Source organism: Eucalyptus grandis, chromosome 7 (genome assembly GCF_016545825.1).
Source record: "Eucalyptus grandis isolate ANBG69807.140 chromosome 7, ASM1654582v1, whole genome shotgun sequence".
NCBI lineage: Eukaryota > Viridiplantae > Streptophyta > Magnoliopsida > Myrtales > Myrtaceae > Eucalyptus > Eucalyptus grandis.
The window spans coordinates 43,103,748-43,125,871 of record NC_052618.1 but is presented as its reverse complement, the minus strand read 5'-3'; the positions used below and the strand labels follow the sequence as shown (position 1 = coordinate 43,125,871).

The following is a 22,124-nucleotide window of genomic DNA, read 5'->3' as shown; positions in this document are numbered from 1 at the left end:
ATGACAATCTGCAAGTTCCGAACCTGGGCATGTACTTTCGATTTTGTCTGCTATCGAAGTGCTAGTGAAGGTCAATTTGGGAGTAGTTCTGATGCTGATGCTTCAGATCGTAGGTTGTATGTGGAGAATGTGAAGAGAAGTGAGCGAGAGTTTGCTTCTAATGAAATTCTACACCTTATCATCCAGATATTCAGAAATTTGCTCGATGACAGTGATGGTAATGAAGCAAGTCTTCCGTTTGAGTAACAGAGCAAGAACAAGAGATAATTCTTTTTCCCAGAAGCACTTTTTATACTTGGGCGATCTGGAACCGGTAAAACTACAGTCCTGACAATGAAGTTGTTTAGAAATGAGAAACTGCATGATGAAGTAACCAAGGGATTTCAGGAAATCCAAAGTGAAGGAGCAGAGGATTGTGTATTGCGCCAGCTTTTTGTGACTGTCAGTGCCAAAATTATGTTTGCGGTTAAACAGCACGTATCTCAACTTAGAAGGTACGTAAAATGTCATGGGAAGATGTTTGAACAATAGAATAATTATTCTGCAATTTTTACAATGATCAAACATATGCAAGGTTTAATGGATTGTCAAATTTTTTTTTTTTTAAATGAATTAGTTGGGAGAAGAAGATAACCCCTTTGGCATGCTACTATTTTTCTCCTAGCGGAGAAGCACAACCAAGATACTTCATTTATAGAGTTCTATAGGAAATATAACATGTGGCAAGAGCGCATGGGTCAACATGTGGCAATCAGCACTTTGCCATGCTCAGGTGCTACCACTCGGATATAGCAGCTCGAAAATAGATTTAATCATTGCATGTTAGAGATTGACATCTTCTTCTTGCTGAAACTAAACATTAGTTTGTGCAGCAATATTCCTTATTTTGGTCTTCGTGCCACTTATTTAGTTTGCAGTACCATTTTATTGGAAACTTTCATTAAATTTTGTGATTGTAGGCATTGTACATATAAAGAGAAAATCTTCCTTTTTAAAACTTGTGCAATTATAACCACAATCGAGAAAGGACCATGCGTTCTACAAATCTTGTTGCGGGGGAAAAAAAATTTTGCCAGCGGATGTAAGCGCTATCCGTGTCTCATAGTATATCATTACAACCTCGGTGCATCAGCGTATTCTAATTTCCTTTTTGCTGTTAGTTACCTAAAAGTAGCAATTATGAGATTGCATGTGTAGTGGAGTATTCCCATAAGTTTGTTAAAACTATATATTTCCATTTCTAATTGCTGGCTTCATTAATCCTGCAGCTCCAGCAGTGGTGCAAAACATAAAGTTAAAAGCTCTTCAGTTGATGAGATTGTTGATGATGCAGCATTATTCAAGGATATCCCGGATTCATTTTTAGACATATCTCCCAACTCTTATCCCCTTGTTATAACTTTTCGTAAGCTTCTGATGATGCTAGATGGAACTGTGGGGGTTTCATTCTTTGAAAGGTTCCCCGATCTAAGGGATCTTTGTCGTGGCCAATCCTTCAATTCTAGACCAGTGGCCTTACAAAGTCTTCTAAGAGCAAAGGAAGTTACTTACGAAAAGTTTTGTGCTGTTTATTGGCCTCACTTCAATGACAAGATAAGGAGGCTTGATCCTTCCAGAGTCTTCACTGAAATAATGTCCCACGTAAAGGGTGGTCTTCCACCAGCAGATGGTTGTGAAGGCAAACTTGACAGACCAGCTTATGTTTCTATTTCGGAGGGTCGTGTCTCCACTCTGAGTTTTCAGAGAAGAGAAGAAATTTATGATGCTTTTGAGGATTATGAAAAGATGAAAATGAAAAATGGTGAATTTGATTTGGCCGATCTTGTCAATGATCTTCATTGCCGTCTTCTTCATGGGCAGTTTGCTGGTAACGTGGTGGATTTTGTATATATTGATGAAGTGCAGGATCTCACCATGAGGCAAATTTCACTGTTCAAGTATATCTGTAGAAACGTTGATGGGGGCTTTGTGTTTTCTGGTGACACTGCACAAACTATTGCAAGGGGAATAGACTTCAGGTTTGAAGACATAAGGTCCCTTTTCTACAAGGAGTTCTTGATGGATTCAATGGATGGACCTGATATCAGAATGGAAAAGGGATGTCTTTCCAAAATTTTCCATTTGAGCCAAAACTTCCGCACTCATGCTGGTATACTCAAACTGGCGCAGAGTGTTGTTGATCTTCTTTACCATTTTCCCCTTATCCGTTGATGCTTTAAGCCCTGAAACTAGCTTTATATGTGGGGAAGCCCCAATTTTACTTGAATCAGAGAATGATGAAATGCCATACTATCAATTTTGGCAACTGTGATTTTAGTGGTAATTTGTTGGCTTTGGAGCAGAGCAGGTTATTTTGGTTCGAGATGATCACTCTAGAAGTGAAATTCAAACCTCGTGAGAGGGCAAGCGCTAGTTCTGACGATAGTGGAGTGCAAGGGGTTGGAATTTCAGGTAGGTGTGGGTCAGGTTGGATTGTTTGCCATGGGGTATTAATAGTAGCAGAATAGAGATTTCATGACCAATTTGCTGCAAGCTGGTACTCTGTAAAAAGTTTGGATTGGCATTTTCATTCTACTATACCCTTTTGTATGTAGACAATGGCATCTAGATACTCATAACGTAGAATTTGTTTGGGCTCATGTCAATATCATCTTCTAGGTTAATAGACAATATCAACGATCCTGCCTTTATGGCTGTTCTTGATAGGCTGGTGTGTTGAAATGAGTCCAGAATTTTTGCTAAATTTTTAGAATTGTTCATGTATTCACGAAACTTGAAATCTGTCATTTTGGTCATAAATCAGATGTTTTTACCTGAAATTTTTTTTTCTGTGGCATTGTATAGGACGTCTTGTTGTACAACTTCTTTGGCACATCACCTCTGAAAAGTCAATGGAGGGTCATTTATGGATACATGAAGGAGCACGCTTTGCTCGATAACAGCTCTCAATGGTCTTCCCAAAGTTTTGATGATGCGGCACAATATATTATGCTCTGAATTGAAGCAATTGTACGTCGCAATTACTCGGACAAGGCAAAGATTGTGGATTTGTGAGAATGCCTTGGAGTTCTCCAAACCAATTCTAGACTACTGGAAGAAGAAGTGCCTCATTCAAGTTAGGTTGGTAGATCATGCCCTTGCAGAAGCAATGCAGGTCAGGAGCACGCCGGAGGAGTGGAAGTTACAAGGTTTTAAGGTTTGCTGTTTTTCTGTTTTCTTTATTGGTGGTTTCCTCTTCATGGAATTGTTGTTTTCGCCTCATTTGGAGTCAACATGATCTGTGAATGCTAGAGATTTTGGAATGACCATAGTGACTGCAAAAGTATGACTGATCCTGAAAAGAAAAAAAAGTGTGTAGAATGTGGACGTTCTATGGTACAAATATGGTGATCAATATGCCAGCTTTTTTGGTTTTTTAATAGTTTGGCTAATACTTCATTTAGACATACAATGGATAAACAATATGATAGGAATATTTCTATGATCTTTTTCCTCATTTGAGGTTATCGGTCAATGACAGTGCATTGTTTTGGTGTAAGCACTGATTTTTCCTTATGAGGGAGGACTATGTTTTCTTCTTTTCTTCTTTTCTTCTTTCACCTCCTCTGAAGAAGCTATTGATCTCTTTTTTAAACTTTGCAAGCTCTTACGTGAGGTAACTACCCAATGGCAATAATGTGCTTTGAACGAGCAAGGTACACATATGGGGAGAAATTAGCTAAGGCCTCTGCTTTCAAAGCAGATGCAGATCTCAAGCACATTTCAAATCCACAAAGGCTTCTGACCTTCGAAGGCAGGCTGCTGAGATCTATGAAACAATTGGAATGGCCGACTCTGCCGCAGAGTGTTTCTACATGTTGAAGGAATATGAGATGGCAGGTATCATTTTTCTTTTCATTTCTTTCAAAATGATAAGGTGGAGATATGCTGCATCTTTACTTTTCTTCTTGTAGTAGCTATGTCAAAGCTGCCTAAGAAAAGAGGAAATTTGACTTCGCATTCTTCTGTATCTAGTTTTCCACATGCGTGGTACGCTCTTGTTTACCAGTTTAATTGATTTTCCTCTTTCAATATTTAAAAAAAGTAGTTTGATCTCACTTGTTAATTTCCAAATGCTTTTGGTGAATTTTGAGCAAGCGCTACTAATGTTGACTTCATGGTCGATGTCTTGGCTTGAGTTGATTATTTTCTATATGATAACCTGTCTCTGCACTCTCAGCAGTTTGGAAAATTTGAGCTGCTAAGTTCTTAACACTGATCAGACCTATATGTTTAAAAAAGCTCCATGTGGACTATGGTTTTTGTCAAAAACTTCTTGGTATTGTAGCCACCTACGGATGTTGATCCCGTTTCATCTTTTGACATTGGAGAATATAGTTGAGCGGTACAGAGTTGAGCTGTACAAACAAAAGGACGTCTGGCAGCTTCCAAATGTCCCTTTGCTATGTTTTATCTTCTGAGCATCAGCACTCTATAAATGAGACTGACATCAAATTTGTTTATGCTTCAACAGGTAAAATATACATGGATAAATGTGGAGAATCTGCTTTGAAAAGCTGAAGTGTTTCTCTCTCGCACGGTGCTACAGTCTTGCAGCGGAGGCATATGCAGGGCAAATATTTTCTCAAAGTGCTTGTCCATTTGTGCTGAAGGAAAACTCTTTGAAATTGGTCTGCGATACATTGAGGATTGGAAAAGGCAGGGAACTGAGAAGAAAGTAAAGAAATAGAAATTGGAACAGGACTTTTTAGAAGTTTGTACCCTACATTTCTACAACCTCAAAGACTACAGGGCCATGATGAAGTATGTGAAGGCTTTTCATTTGCATCGATTCAATGAGAAACTTGCTCAAGAGCTTGGATGCCTCGATGAACTTATAAGTCTGGAGGAAGAGTTCGGTAACTTTTTGGAGGCAGCGAAGATTGTGAGGATGAAAGGTGACATCCTTCGTGAGGTTGATCTACTTGGGAAGAAACGGAAAAAAAACAGAGAAAGCGTCGATGAATATCCTGTGGTACATACTATTCTATTCCCTTTTGGGCTCCTGGAAGCAAAGGGTGGCCCTTGAAGCAGTTTGCACAGGAGGAGGAGCTGGTAGCAAAGCCAAACTTCTCGCAGAGCCTGAGCCTATTGCCTTCTATGAATATGTTTCTGTAGAATCAAGCATTTTGTTAAATAAACAGAACAGTTTGGCTCAAATGAAAGAACAATTGAGTGCTTCAGTAGAAATGGAAGTGTCAGAGGTGAAATACTGTGCGCTCGAAATATTCTGGACTTCCATCTTCGTCAAAATAACTCCAATTTTTGTTGGGATTATGATTGGCTTGTTGACCCAGTGAATTATTCTGAACAACTGACCTTGGAAATCAGATTTCCCGTTGACTCAATGGTCTGCTTTTGGAATCTTTGGAGAGAGAAAATTGTTAGAATTATAGAGAGTGTAGGAGGATGTGTGGAGATGCCGGTGGGAAAGGAAAATACGTCGTGTTGGGAGTTCTGTTTGAATTACTTTGGTGTTCTGGAGCAACAGAACAACATGCAAAGAACTTATCACCTTCTAAACCCAGTTCTGATTGGGTCAGAAACATAGATAAAAAGATCTCTTCACAAAAAAGGACAATTGGTTGCTTTGGATCTTAGACAATTGGTCTCTGCAGCTCAAAAGTACTGGTATTCTGAGCTTACTTCTGTTGGTATGGTGCTCCTGCACAAATTGGATGCTCTTTATCAATTTTGGCGAAGAGTTCTCGGTCGAACTTCTGGCAAAGCAGATGTCTTGCTATCTTACATGAGGTTGCCAAGTTCCCTTCAGAACTTTGTCGAATCACTCGTTCCAGTATGGTAAGGCACTGGATAGATTCATTGAAACATCCAGTGCGAGGTACTTTGGTCGCATATTTCCACTTGACTGGAGATATCGTCATCAGAGAATATGGTATCTCTGAGAGGAAGTGAGGCTTCTCGTAATTTACTGAGAGAAACAATGAACATGATAATTCGAAGAAGCATTTTCACACGGGAAGATGGGTGAGCTTGCGACTTTGGTTCTGGGTCTGGAATGCTCGATGATGGTTTGTACGGAGAAATAGCAAAATCATTTAAAGGAGATACGTCATGGGAGGCATTCATGGAATGCATTTGTCAGGATATACCATCAGACCTTCCTCAGGCGAGCAATGGACCCGTGGAAATCTCTTTGGCTTGGAACCTTTATCGAGCTTTGGCAGATGCTTACAATGCCAATTGGAGGACTGAAAGGGACTACATCACACCAATTTGCTTTTTGTATCTCTTGGAACGACTTGTGATTTTTGTTAGCTTTGCTCAAAGGGCAGTTTTATACAACGAAATCTTCTCTAGTTGAATGGCTCATCTGCCATGAAGGTTTAGCAAAGCCTAGCTTCAGTTTTTAACCTGGGAAATTGCTTGGAGCCCATCATTCAGTTTGTTACAAGGACCGTTGCGGACCTTCTTCACAATAAGGATACCAGACAATGGATCAAAATTCGAACCTAAATGTGAGGGAGTATTACCCGTTGTTGGTCTTGAAGTTGGTTCTTTTGGTTTGTTTTGCTTCACCTGAATTTTGGCATCAGTCCACATTTTCTCTTCGATTTGCTCGGTAAGAGTTGGATTTCTGAGCAAACACCTACAGAATTTCATCATATTCTTTCACGTTGCCGGAGGTAACTTACAGGAAATTTCAGTGGGTGTTCTCGCTGAAGCATTCGAAAAAGTTGATGATCCCCTTGTAATTACCAATTCTGCTTCAGATTGTTCAAAATGTCCACATGCCATCATTTTAGATGTGAAGTCGCACAAATGCAAAAGAAAGAGAGATTATGAAAGTTCTATTCCCCAAAGATGGAAGTGCTGAGAGCTCTTGCAAGTTGCAAAGATCTGACTGAATTTCAAGGATTCCTCTTCATCTTCCGACAGTGTAGTACCAGTTGTGCATTCGGATGGTGCAAATGCGTCGTCATTGCCGGAAGGACAAGAAGTGGGCTTAGCAAATGAGGAAAGAGAGGGCAAAGGGGAAGCTGAAAAAGCCGGTGAAGTGAAGAAGGATCAGGAGGCTTCATCATCTTCTTTTTCCCAGACTGGCGGTGTGGAAAACCGGAACAAGAACAAGGGCAATTGCAAGTCCAAGGTAAGCAAAATAAGAAAGGAAAGAGGCAGAAGAAATGAATCCTCACTTCATTGTCGCAGATACAGTTTGAGTGAAAATTGTATGTTGTTATATTTTACAGGTAGTCCACGTTCTTGTAATACATGTGGAACTTTTTAGTAAAATGGTTCTTAGAATGAAGAAAACAGATCTCTTGACAGGAAGTTCATTATACATGTCCTGAAGTTCTAGCATGTCCCTGAAGTTACAGCGAGAGAATATTGTTGGCCTTTTAGAATTTTAACTTAGTAGTTTGATCATTAAAAATTGGGTTTAATTTTATCAAAAAAAATATTAATTATATAGCATATAGATTTATTTGCATTTTATTTATTGGGCCAGAGTGCGGATGGATTAATTGATCGGACTAAGCTATAAAGGCCTGAAGTTAGCGCCGTTTTAGTGAGATTTGAAATAATGATTTTGGGATTTAAGAAAATCGGATTGTGATGCTATTTTAAAAATCGATGAAAATATTTAGGAGATAAAGGAGAAATAAAAAAGATTTTTGTGATGTTTCCAGTTAGCCTAAGAGACTGTTCAAGTCACAGAAAGGTAAATGCGTTTAGGCGGCCCAGTAAAATGGTGGGAGAGTCACAGACACCTGACATGATCGGCGTTCGGTGGGGCCGGAATCCTTCGGGTTTGGTAGTGCTTTCGACGAAGGGAAAAGGTCAAAAGCGAAAAAAAAAAGTGAAAGAAAGTGAAAATTAAAAGCAGAAGCAGCACAGGGAGGAAGTGATTGGACATTTACCTTTCATCATCTTCCCCACATTCGTTGCCCCCATCCATTGTCCCGGTCACCGGCTTCTCTTCACTCGCGCCCGCGCTGCGCCGACGCCATCAAACCACAAGCCGCTCGAACTCCCTCACCGCCCGATCCGTTGCGCCTCCGTAGCTGTGAGCACTGCCACGCTTGGCGTCCAGCGACCGCATCTCCAGACCGCCCGCAGCGCCGCCTCCACCGCGCCACCACACCAGATGGCCCCGCTTCCGATCTACGCCTGCACCTGAAGTTTCTTGGCCCGCGACGCCCTTTGCCGGTGGTCCGAGCTGCTGCCGCGCATCTGCTCTGCCCCGACGACCCGACGTTACCTGCCCTGTTCGTTGCTACTACTCCAGTGCCTATCTCCTTCGCCGTCTTCTGCTGAAGCCGCGCTGGTCCCCGCCCGCGCAAGCCACGACACCGGCAGCCCGACGAAGCCGTCGCTGTGTCGATCCGCGACGCCCAGGCCGCTCCGCCCTCTGTTGCAGCGTCACCGGGCCAGGGCGCCCCTGCCTTTCATCTGCTCGCAGCTCCGCAGACGCCACTGCCGCACGACCCAGCGCCCCTGCTCGCAGCACCGCTCCAGATCTAGAGCCTGAGCCACCATACTCCCGTCCGATGGCCCGGCGTCCCCTGTAGCCCGCACCTCCGCGCCGGTCCGTGACCAGTCACTACTGCAGACCCGGTGGTCCGCTCGACGCCAGCAGGCCCCGAACTCGTCGGTGCTACCTCTGCCTTTGCTCGACCTCCTAGCAATCCGACGCCCCTGTCCGCGAAGCCACCGCCGATTCACCTCCGCGTGCTCACCCACCGCCGATTCACCTCTTCACCGCTTGCCGCCACCGGTTCACCCTTGCCGGAGTTCCTCTTGCCGGACCGACGACTCTCTCCCCTTGGAGATTCACGGCTGTGTGGAAAGGAAAAAACAGAAAAAGAGATCATATTAGGTAGTTTCTCTTTATTTTTTTTTTATTTTTATTATTATTTCTTTAATATTCTGTTTTAGTGGAATTGTTCATTAATATATTATTGATATCCCGATATGAAAAGTCCCTCAAAGGATTAACTGGTTGATTTTCACAAATTTCAATCCGACTCGTCACTTCAAAATCGTACAATCGTCTCAAGCCCGAGATTCATTCCACGATTTAATTTAAAATTAACCCGTCTCATGCGCGAGATATGGTTATTACTTTTTGGATATTAATATTGTGGCTTGCTTGATTAGATGTCATGTGTTTGGATCAATTTTATTTTTCATAAGAGAAAAAAAATCAAAAAAATCGAATTAGGTTAAGTTTGTTTTAGAATATTCCTAGTCTTAGGTTTAAAAATCGCTATCTTATTTCGAATTTTTAAATAAGAAAATAAAAAAATCTGAATAAGGATTAGGTTTGTTTTTATTATCTTGCATATTTAGGATTGCATCTTATTTCGAATTTTTAAATAAAAAATCCAAAAAAGAAGGGTCAATACCTTTAAAAACCTCAAACCGGCTACACTTGTGACAAATTTCTGCCCAAAACTTTTTTTTTGGTAAAAACCCCAACTACAAGCAGCCAACAAATTTCTTACATTAACTATAAAACCCTAAACCTGGCGATACATTTATGACAAATTTACTCCAAATTAATTTATTCGGCCAACAAAACCCTGAAATGGTAAATTTGTGGTAATAAACCCTCCCGAAAAATTAGATTAATACCAAAAAATCACAAAAATTATAAACTATGACAAACATAAACAGTAAAATCCCAAATTGATATACCGATCAATTATCACGTGTTATTTAACTTTATAATTTAACAAGAAAATTTAATTAAAACTAATAGAGGGTAAATTTGTCACAAGTGTACATTTAAGTCAATTTGTCAAGTATACTGGTTGTATGCATGTCAAAAAAATAGTTTGGGGTAAATTTGTCACATGCAGTTTAGGTTTTTTCAAGGTATTAACCCAAGAAAGAAAGTGCATTCATTTAGGTTGTTAGTTTTTTATTTGAATTGCATGTTTAATTATGTTAGTTTTAATTTCGAATTTCTTAAAGAAAAACACAAAAAAAAAAAAAAAATCATTGTGCATATTAGATTAGAATTGCATGTTTCATTTTAAATTTAGATCATCTTTTTAGATAAATTGCATTTTAGATTTAGATAATGTCTTAGTTTAAATTATGATTTAATATGACTTAATCCCTAGTTTAAATTAGATAGAATCTTAATCTAGCTAGATCATTTCAAATTTCATAAAATTTGTCTTAGGATAAATTAGTTGCAATTTCTAGGATAGATTGCATTTTTAAAATAAAAAAATGTCATTTGCATGTCATATAGAATTAGGTTCTTTGAAATGCACGTCATTTTAGTGATTATTGTTAGGTTCATTTCTAAATTAGGAAATTGTCCGTCGTTAGATTAGGTCATTTAATAAATGTCGCGTGACATATAGCTCGTATATTAAATTGTATGTCGCATGTCATTTAGTTAAAATAATCTTGTATGTCATTGCATTGCATCACACCTCATTAGAATTAAGTCATTGCATATTTAATAATTGCATGTTGATTAAGAGATCACAAAAATTTTATTCATATAGTTTAGGACATGTTGCCATGTTATATCATTTCATATTAGATTAAAAGCATTGCATTGTATATGGATTATAGTCTCATTAAAAAATGAAAACAAAAAAAATTAGCGTATTAATTAGAAATCATATCTAGGGTTGTTGATGTGGGTTTTAATTTAACGCTATAGATCTTTCGTTATTTTGAAGTAAGTCACTGCGTTTTTAATTTAACTTTCTTGGTGTTAAATTGATGATTTGCGCACACATTATATCTTTCACATGTTAGGAAAATAGTTTAAAATCAATTATTTCCGCCCGCAAAACCTTTTTTAAAAATAAAATAAAAATAAAAATAAATGGTACCGAAAGGGCGTTAGAGAATGCAGCGTAATCAAATCCCCGTCTCAAATCTCGTTCGTATGAGTAAAGTAAATCCGTTCTTTCTTGGAGTTTCTAATCGACCCACCAAAAAATAGATTAGTGGCAACTCTAAATAAAATATATTCGCATGTTAATAATTTAAATCTAAGTCGCGAATTGATATGGGTTTGGGAGAGTCTTGTTAAGTCTAAGGCTTAGCAATCTATTAGCCAAACCTAGGTGGTTCACACCCCGGAAAAAAAATTGGTCGCGACAAATAGTCATGAAAATCTAGTATTCCTTTTCTTGGCTGCAGATTATTGTTCCTTCTTTTTACTGCTCTAAACCTTTAATTTTTCTCATGCCTCACGATAGCATGTATGCAGTGAAGAATGAGAAAGAAAATGCAACTTCCTCTTCATATCTTATTTAGTTACAGACCATCTTGATAGAAGTTTGTCTGATTATAGTGAAACATGTAATGAGATCAGCCTAGGAGACCATATGTCCATATGGGAATGTACATCATTAAACTGTGTGTACCCTCACCGGATGAAGGACGGGACCGTCCCCCGGAAATAAAAGCCCTAAATCGATCAAAACAACATCATCTCCCAGAATTGCCCCAAATCTAAAAAATAAAAAAAAGCCAAAATCCCTATTGAAGTGTTCAAACCCTAATCCCGAATCTTAATTTTAGGTTGCCTAAATTTCACCATTGCATCTTGAAAAAGAGAGTAGGATTTTTAGCGATGGCTTCAAATTCCTCTCACTGAAGCGAAGGCGAAGGCAAGCGTTTTGTTTTTGTGGGTTGCAGAGTCCAAAAAAAGAACATCATGGACTCGGAATGAATCCGAGGAGAAGATTTTATGAATGTGCCCGATATAGAGAATGGTCGAAGTGTAAATACTTCAAATGGGTCGATGTGAAATTCTCATCGAGCCATGTAGTGATATCGAATCTACTTGATGGATGACATCAACCTCCATCTACGCTCATGGACAACTTGGACGATGTTAATTCAATACAAGCTCAAGCATCTTCGGCTAAACATTTGTAGAATGAAGTTTCAAGAATGACAATTGAACGGAAATGTTATCAAGCCTTTATTGTGGTATTATTTTGTTATCTATCCTATTTTATGATGAAATGTTAGGCAGAAAGATGAGAAGTTTCTTCGACTACCATAGTTGAAAATCAGTGGACAAATACAATAATTTTGGATCAAATGTAGGCATTTTTTGGAAGATGAGAAGAAGTTTGTGTTGTCCACAAGATCGTTGTAGCTTTGTTATTCTTTGTGCTATCATATATATCATGGGTTACTTCTTGTGCTTGTGGAGAGGTCAACAAAAGAGAATGAGTGAATGAAATGCTGCTCATACTATATTTTTACTTGTTCTTGAATATAAACGAACAATGATGGATGTGTATTGATTTAATGTGTTGTGGTAGCTTCTTTACTTGAACTGAATATATACGTAAACCAACGTGAATGAAGTTGATATAAGTTGAACTAAATATAAATTAGCAACTTCTCTAACAAACCAACATATACATAGGACAAACACGAGTGATTACTCGAGTGTCATTTGTATTTAGTGATCATGTACTAATTGTGATGAAAAAAAAGATCACTTAATTGTCAAGTTATTATTAAAGTGATAACTTAAGTATCACTCATGGTTAAAAGTGAACACTTAAATATTAAATTTTTTAGAATGTTATCAGTTAAGTGTCATTTTTTGTAGGTTTCCCCTAAAAATTACACCAACCACCATCATCGGTCACCACCGACCACCAGCCACCACCACCAACCACACCAAGTACCCAATCCACCACCTCGAGCCATGACTAGCCACTACTGTGCTAGTGGTGTACTATTGCAGAAGGTGTTTATAAGCTAAGTCTCGCACCCGCTTGGCACCAATACCACCTGGTATAAGATATGCACACGCACACTTGCACCAAGTGTTGCACGAGCTCCCAACCCTACTATAGACCCACTACCATCAAGCATCACTGGCCACCAGCACCACCAGCCATCACCCACCACCACCACCGGCTACCACACCAGCACCCCAGCCACCAATTAATGTGCTGGTTGGTTTGCTACACAAGGTACAGCTTGTACCAGCACCACTTGATACAAGATGTGCACACTACACATTTGCACCAAGTGCGGCACGAGCTGCCAACCGAATTCCCACCACAAACCCATCATCACAAGGCATCACCAGCTACCACCATTAGCCACCACACTAGCACCCCAACCACCAGCCACTGTACTAATTGTGGGTATCTGCATAAGGTGTTGATGCAAGTCGAGCCTTGCACAAGCACCACCGGTGCAAGATGTGCACACGGCACACTTGCACTAGAAACAAGATAAGCCTTGAACCGAACCATCATAATAGACCCACTACTACTAGACATCACTAGCCACACTAGCACCTTAGCTACAACCACAGACATTCCAGCAACATCATCAAGTAAAAGCAAAATCTAAAAATGAAAATGACAAAAAATTTGACAAGCAGCAAGATCGTTCCATTGATATTGAAATTAAGTCTCACAAACTCAATGACATACCAAAAAAAAATAAAATAAAAGTAAAACTATCTATAGTAAGTTATAAACAAAGACAAGCATAACAAGCCAACAAAAATCACAGCTTTATGAAACTTGCAATGGAGAAGTTGATTTACTTGAGAAATAGTGTATAACATTAGACGTAAATGACAAAAATCACAATGTATATAGTTGCGTGATAATATAGTGAAACCAAACACATCTAAATGGCAAGCAACTGACGGTAATTTTTATAATGAGCGACACTTGCTCCTTTTAGAGTCGAGCATTGTCCATAGCAATTTTATAATGAGCACTAATGATTACTTTTCGACCTGAGCATCATCAATCCAAGTACCTTATGGTGGTTTTGCCCAACTAGCCCGGATGCCTAATTGCATATGACCATCGGACAAAGACTAGCATAACAAGCCAATAACAGCACAAAACTTGCAATGGAGAAGTTGATTTACTTGAGAAATAGTATATAGCATTAGACATAAATGACAAAAATCACAGCACATATAGTTGCGTGAGAATACATTGAAACCAAGCACATCTAAATGGAAAGCAATTGGTCGGCAATTTTTATAATGAGCGACGCTTGCTCCTTTTAGAGTCAAGCATTGTCCACAGCAATTTTTATAATGAGGACTACTGACTACATTTCGACTTGAGCATTGTCAACCCAAGTACCCTATGGTGGTTCTACCCAACTAGCCAAGATGCCTAATTGCATGTGACCATCGTACAAAGGCAAGCAAAACAAGCCAACAAAAATCATAGAGAAAATCTCAAATAGGAACCTAAAGTGCCCTCATAATCTCAAAAAGGACATGAAGTTGAATCTCTCTTTGAATCTCTCTTAAATAAGGAACCAAAGTAGTCATTTAGTCTCAAGGAAGGCTTGACTCGCTAAGCGGTGAACATGCATCTTGATGCATATTCCAATGGTGTGGTCGAGAGGTACTACTCAGAAAATTATTATTTTTCGTTTCCTTTTCCTTCCGTTCATCTTCTTCTTGATTCCACCCATGCCTGTCCCTATTCATCATCTTTATTGTCGATCTTGAAGATAGGCATTGCCCAAATCAAGAACACCGAATTTGGGTACCAGCCAGAGAGGCCACCCCTATCGGATCGACAATGAAAGCGGGCTTGGTGGCCCTCGCCGGCCCTCGAAGCAATGAGTGGAATGAAAGGCGCGAGAGGGGGACATCCTATCGCGGCGGAGACGAGATAGCCATACGGCTTGACGAAAGTAGCAGCTTCAGCTTAACTCATCTTTCACCAAACAGGCACCTCCCGCCTTGATCACAAATCATGCCTCGAACTACAGAAATTCTGATTTCTCTCGAATTGCTATACGCCCCACCCCCACCACCCCCGACCCCACCGAACAATCAACGTCACGAGCAGAAAGCTCGCGGCATAAGAAATCGAGCTAACCATCTCATTCAGTAAGGACCCAACGTAGACATGTAAGTGACAAGTCGTCAACAAAGGACGCACTATGCATACGTACGATACATTCAAGGAAAAAGGAACGAACTTTCAGAGGGAATTCTCCGTTCGCGACGTGGAGTCGCGAGCATCAAACCTCTAGAAACCCCGCCGGCCGTGATGGTCCTCGCTAGCCACGGGCAAGGCCACCCTTGCTGAGGGTCGGCACATAAACCCTCGCTGCCCGATCTAGCAAGGGGGCCTCGCCGCCCTTGCCCGTGTGGCCAACGAGTTCCGCTGTTCTTGATCCGGGCAATGCTGTCTTCAACATTGACGAAGATGATGATGAGCGAGGGACAACATAGGTGGGATCAAGAAGAAGATGAATGTGGTAAAGGAAAATGAAAAGAATATTTTGGATGAAAATATCCCTAACCAAACATTTGGGAGATGCATTTGTTAACTGGTCGACGAGCTAGATCCTTTTTGAGACCAAATGATTATTTGGATGTTTATTTGAGACGGGTTATATTTCAAATTCTCTTTTGAGTAAAAAGAAGGCACTTTATATCGCTATTTGAGTTTTTCCAAAATCACGGCTTTAATAGCATGAAATTTGCGATGGAAAAGTTGATTTACTTGAGGAACAGTGTGCAGCATTAGACGTGGACATATTTCATCAAGTATCTCAATCCCCAACCCAACCGCCACCTCTCCACCTGGAATGGTCATTTCCCACTTGTCGATTGCTACAGCCTGAGGTCAATCTTTTCTTTCTTCATTCTCGATGGCATGGAAAGACGTTGCATTTAATTTTCTTTTCCTTTTTTATTCCGTTGACCCCATGTTGAAATCGGAGCTAAACTTTAGGCCCAAACGTGAAGAAGTTAACAGTCCAAATTAAGTTCAAATCAGGCCATGATAATACATTTAACCCACAAAGCCTATTGATGAAACTTCTAATGAATTCATCGATCACAGTTTCTAATTGATAGTATTTGAGCCAATTGCATGATACTAGGTGACTATCAATTGATTGGAAACATGCATAGAGTTAAAGACTGACCTAAGGAGGATTTATCTACTGGTGAGTAACCATAGCTAAGAAATCAAGAGCAGTTGCAAATCACCTAGAGCAGCGTGCAAGTGAAGATGTTTAATGATTCTTGTGGAGGAAGATTAGAATGTATAACGCAATTGTCCATTTAAAAGACAAAAAGAAGAATCAACGGGAGGCACCACAAAATCCCAATAGCACATTTGATTAATTGTGAAGATATGAAGATGAGGAGGTTATTTAGAGTAGATCAGATTAACCTGAATTGGGATTTGAATTTCATTTATATTAGGCTTCCCTAGTTTCGATATTTGTCGTTGTTTATAGAAGCATTCCTGTTGTGTTTTGTTAGTTTTTACTTTCTCCACGCATCCTAGCGAATGCCATTAATGGTATATGTTTAGTTTAGTGATCGAGTAAGTATGGCCTCAAGGAATGTAAGCCATCCATTCTGTTCAACAAAATTACAATACAATTTCCTTGTTTCCAATCTACAGTTTGTACTTCATTAGTAATTCACATTTTTTCAGAGTTCTCGAGACTTCATGGCACGTTAGAATTCATTTACTTTGGATTCAACCTCAATTTTAACATTTTAATTGGTCATCGATCACCCTCGCTTGGACTTTTATTACTAATTGAAATCATTGAGTTTCGGTGATCACAATCTTGCGAAAGTCCACCTTACATTTTTATGGCGATCATGGTTGGAGAATAGAATGTCTTGCAAGTACTGGAAGCATGTTTGGGCTTCACCATTGTGAAGCCAGCTACTCCAATAATCACAAGTTGGGTTCTAACCCAGCAAAAGCCTCCCCAGCTAGGGATGGTCCAGGCGACGAAAGCCCACCGTCTTAGTCTCCTAATGAAAGTGTGCAGGAATATCCTTTCGATCGATTCACTCGGACCTTTTGGAAATTCAGGATAAAGTCTTATAAAGAATTGGATGAATAATCTGAGGCCTTTGATGCTAATGTTAGGAGAAGGAAACAATCAAAAGTGGTTCCTAGAGAGGTCAATGTGAATGATGGCAAAAAAAGTGGGGAACTACACCTAGCGTCCAAGGAGACTAGAAATTGACAAGACCATGAAGAATAACTCGATGAAAATGAACCGAGAGTACCCAATCCTCTGGACAAAGAATATCTTACTAGGACAATAGAAATATTTGCATGGACCTATACTAAAGGCTTTTGTCTAGGAAATCATTCCCTAATCACATCGACCTGTCCCTAGAAAGTATAAAGTGCCTTAATTCACTATGTTCACTCGTGAATGTGAAATCATAGCTGTTGAAATATTGTCACACATTACTTGATAATTGGTCTCATGTGCTATATATATTCTTGTGGTTTTCTCCACCAAATAGCTTAAGTTTTGGATTTGACTATCCGAATAGGAAGTTCCAAGTTCAAATTTTATGGGCCCCACATGCCTCCTAATTGCATATTTCCACATGCCACTCAAATATTGTCCAACATCAATTGATAAGGGGTCCTATATGTTGATGCGGTTTCCCTCAAAGTGGTACCTCGGTTGCCCACGAGTTCCGTTTGAGATTGGTGGGACATGCAAGTCCAGTTCCGGACATACTTCTCCTAAACCGATCCTGGGTATCGGTGGCTGATTTGACCAAGAGATAAAGGCAACAACCTGACTGTCCATAAATATTTAATGAGATTGAAAAATCCAATGTTAGGTGTAAGACTAAACTTTCTGAGGAAGATTTCCTCTCACTAGCCCAAAAGTACATCCAATTTAGCACCATCCCCAAAATGTAGTGGAGAGTTTAGTCGGTAGCGAGAAGGCAACAAATTAGGCCATAACAAGCCATCGATGCCAAGTACCCACCAAAGACACTGGCAACCTCGGTTTGACCCTTTGCTCACGTGACCCGGAGAGGCCAGCAATGTATGTCCGTCATCGGGACCACAACAACACCAACAATGTGGGCAGTTCAACCAAAAAGCCGAGCATTCTCATGGTCCCTTTTGGAGAAGAGGATATACTATTCTCTTGGTTGTTTACGGTGCGTTTGGAATTAGCTTTGCAAAGGGCTTTGGGCTTCCAAAGATACTTAGACCAAAGTTGGGGTATTTGGGAACAACTTTCAAATTCCCATTAGCCCAAAGTTGGCTTCTCAAGGTTGAAAGCCCAAAGTAGGTGTGAGGGTGCCTTGGGCTTTCAGCTTTTTCGGCATACAAGTTGCACTATTCATTTTTTTTTTAATTTTCTTCCAAAACCATCCTCACTTATTCTTGATTTTCCGATTTTGCCCTCGTCATTGTAATGGTCATCTTCTTCTCGGTTGAGGTTTGTTGACAGCTTGCTCGAAGCTGTGAGCGGCCGCTGATGACTCGGTATGGTCGCGGTGGCCCAAGTGACCGTCGCCGGGGAGTGGTGCAATCACCACCCTATCTGGGTCGCGGCAAGGTTTGGGTCGCGCGACCTCCCACAACCTCGCCGACCCGGATCCGGGCAATGAGGTCGCATGACCCCTACGACCCGGAGAGTGGAGGCGGCGAGGTCCTCCCACGACCTCACCACCCCCGAATCTGGGTCGCGGCGGGGTTGCCCGACGTCCGACAGCCCTCTCCGCCCCGAATCTAGGTCGCGGCGGGGTCGCCCAACGTCCAGCAGCCCTTGCCGGGGGTCGCTCGACGTCTAGCAACCCTCACCACCCCAGATTTGGGTCGCGGCGGGATCGCCCGACGTTCGGCAGCCCTCGCTGAGGGTCACCCGACATCTGGTAGCCCTCATTGGGGGTCTCCCAACCCTTGCCCTTGCCGGTTAATTTTTATTTATTTTTCTTTTGATAATTTTTTTATCACAAAAGTCCTTTGTAAATATAATTCCCAAATATCATTTTGCTCAAAGTACTTCACAAAGAACTTTCAAACTACAATTTACTAAATACAGGTTTCAGATTTTCCCAAAGACTCTTCCCCAAAATGCTTCCTAAACGCACCCTACGTCCACTCTGGAGAGTTCTAAACTAATGGTTGGGCCTTTTATTTGGGTCCACGAAGCCTGCAAGAAGAGCACCCTAAAGAGGGTAAGCTAGCCATAACCCGACGCACGCCCACTAGGGGTCTAGTGTTCAAAGCCGAAGCCCGCCCTGTTCTCCTCTCTCGTTCAAACATGGAAACTCTGATTTCTCGAACTTCACAACTATAAAAGTTGCCTTCTTGATTCTTGATCTACACTGCAAGGGCAAACAAGCCCATGCTCCATCCGATACCAAGACCTTCCTCAGAAGGACCAAAAAGTAAGAAAGCAATCTTTGAAAACTTCAGAGGGAAGGAAGGTGAACAACAAAACAGAGAACTTTCCATCGCTAATGTAACATTACAGTTTGTTTTTGCAATTAAAGATTCAAGACTAGACTTCTTACTTCACCAGAACTACTTCATTTGAGTGATTGTTTGGTTGACTTGATGCCCATATTGATGCTTTTTGTGCACTGAGAAACTTTTACTCGGCAAGGACTTCAAAACTCACCCACACAGAGCTGCGACATCTCAGGTCTCTTTGCACTATTCGAACGGTAGAATGCCTATTTCTCTCAGTCATCATCTCTACTGCATAAATTTTATGAAAAAGGTAAAGAAGAGAAGCGTCTTCAATTTTTATTCTGGTTTCTTCAAATTGAAGCAGTTATCTGTTGCCTGGCTGAATAGCTCCTGGACCAGCTTCAATTCCTTCTCTGCCAATGCCAAAAATCATAGAAGATATCACTTTCGACCAAAAATTGACATACATAAGTGAACAAGACAAATGCCCTCACACCCTCATCGATAGGGCAATTACCGACAGCTTCAAGTTGCTTCTGAAGCTCTTGTCCTACAGCATCATTCTCAGCCTGTGCAAAGGTAATTTGGGATGAATAAGAAACAGCCTTAAACAACAGAAATAATGAACTAAAGACGCCAAAAACCATGGATCCTCTTAACCTGGAGGTCTGCAATCCTTTGAGTTGAGCTCCTTCACCTCCCTCTGGCAGTGGAAGTCCCGCTACTAAGGCATCAAAGAAGAAAAAAAGTTCCGATAGAACTTTATCCAGATTGCCAAAGCAAACGGTGGAAAAGAGACCGACTTTTATAACTTGAAGCATAATGCTTCATCTCTAAAATGGAGGCTAATTGCTTTCACCCGCGAGAATATACTGATGCCGCAGAGTCGCAGAGTCTTTAGGATGTCACACTGACCATCATTTTACTTCAAGCATGAAGTAAAACAAAAGTGAATGAGATAGAAATCAGAAACCAATGAGATAGAAATCAGAAACCAACAATCCACCTTACTCAAGATCAAGAATGCTGATGGAGTTACAATCTCAAACCATTCTACGGACTCTAAGATGCAGAAACACATTTGAAAGAAACAATAGTCATGATTACACAAGAGTGGTGGCCCTTTCAAATGTGCATAACAATTTCACACATGAGTCAAAAGATTATTCAACTCGTGTAAACCAAATCACAGCACATTCTATGTACATATGCACACTGAGATACTGTGGCAGATATATCCACCAACAGAATCCACAAGAAAAAAATGGAGAAGGTCCCGTTTTCTTCCATAGGAATAACTAACACACATGGAGGCATACACAAAAAATGAACCAAATGCCCAACTCGCATTACATCTCCAGAACTACCCGTCACATCCATGATCTACCGATGAGAACTTCCATAGTATACATTTATGAATGAAATCTGCTCACGTCCTCTGCAAGAACGAGCACAGAGTCCCCAAACCGAGACTAAATGCGCACAAAAGCCAATCGAAGTAAGAAGACGTTTCCGCCAAAACTTTGGACATAACCTAGACTTCTAGCCATACATACAATTCTCATACACAAGTAAATTTCTTTTCTTGCCACAACAAATCAAGTAATCAATCTTCATAAAGCCCTAGCCAAATAAATTCTTCCAATTGCATCAAGCAGGCGTAAGCAAGCTCGCTAATAACTTGCAAAAGCAAGAGAGGCACGAACCTGCTTGGCGGCTTTGACAAGAGCAGCACTCATCAGCTTGGGCTGCTCGGCGAAGCTGGACGCGTCCTCCGCGGCGGTCGGGGGCGGTTCGGGGTAACTCGCGGAGAGCCGCACGGAGGGCGCGTCCTCTGCAGCGAGCCGAAGGTGTTGAAGGCGACCGACGCGACCGTGTTGACTTGCTCCTGCAGCTGGGATATCACGTCCATCTCTCGAATTTCCTGCCGCAGAGGTTCCTAGCGCATGAGCAGTCGGCGAGGTTCCGCCACAGAGAAGCGCCGGAGACAGCCGCCCGCCGCGAATTAGGGATTCGCGCGTCCGGCGAGGTGGCGACGGAGAGACGCCGGCGACGACGAAATTGCAGAGGAAGAGATTTCACGAGAGGGGCTGAGGAGGAGAGAGAGAGTCACCTTCAGGTTATGGACGGACGGAGGGACCGGCGGGGTGCGGCGGCGGAGACCGGCGGGAGTCGGCGGCGGGCGGCGGAAGCACGGCGCAGGAGGATTCAGGAGAACGAGCGCAGGATTTCGGGTTTCCTTCTCATTTTGCGGGTTTGAATGCTGGATTTTACTAGACTGATAGAGAAAATCTCAATTTTTAATTAAAATATTCGGGTCCTTTTTCTTCTTCTTCTTCTTCTTTTTTGGTTTTTTTTTTTTTTTTTAAGGGGTTCACTCTGAAATTAGAATTAAAAATCATTTCATGGATTTTACTGTCCACATAGATATATTTGTCTCAATAAACTCAATGATATATAGAAATATGTAAATTTATGCAATGGATTTTACTCAAAATTATTCATATGAAACTTGTTAAATCGTGTAAAATTATCGACTTGATTCTTCAAAAACTTATCATCTATATAATTTATGATTACATTCAATTTTTCTAAACTAGGCATTCAATAACATTTAGAAACTCCATAAATATTAAACTGGGTTATGGAGAGAAATGATCTAGAGATGGTAGAATTTTTACATAATTGATTTTTCCATCAATTAATAATACTGAAATGGAAAACACGCCAAATTGTTGAGGTGGCGTCTAGGCAGCAGCTATTTTTGTTTGAGAATTCAGCAAAACTAATAAGGACTAGGGAGAAATAATCTCTAAGCATCTACTACTTAAGTCTTGAAGTTTCTAGGTAATTCTTTGAAAAGCGTATGTAACAATAGACAGATATAGACGCACAATA

General features: G+C 40.8%; 1 protein-coding gene and 1 pseudogene across 1 annotated transcript; one reads left to right on the top strand and one right to left on the bottom strand.

Moving 5' to 3' along the window:
• Positions 1–2,211, top strand: LOC120296162 (TPR and ankyrin repeat-containing protein 1-like). The gene is made up of 3 exons (XM_039317832.1): positions 1–217; positions 326–494; positions 1,269–2,211. The coding sequence occupies exons 1-3, from the start codon at positions 1–3 to the stop codon at positions 2,209–2,211; spliced, it is 1,329 nt and encodes a 442-aa protein (XP_039173766.1).
• Positions 2,212–19,235: 17,024 nt separating this feature from the next.
• Positions 19,236–21,482, bottom strand: LOC120295441 (annotated as a pseudogene).
• Positions 21,483–22,124: the final 642 nt, after the last annotated feature.

Bases quoted from the DNA above. Each gene is read 5' to 3' on its own strand.
- LOC120296162 (XM_039317832.1), top strand. From the start codon at position 1: ATGACAATCTGCAAGTTCCGAACCTGGGCATGTACTTTCGATTTTGTC. The intron at 218-325 runs GTAATGAAGCAA...GTAAAACTACAG, and splicing joins TTTGCTCGATGACAGTGATG to TCCTGACAATGAAGTTGTTT. The intron at 495-1,268 runs GTACGTAAAATG...TTAATCCTGCAG, and splicing joins CACGTATCTCAACTTAGAAG to CTCCAGCAGTGGTGCAAAAC.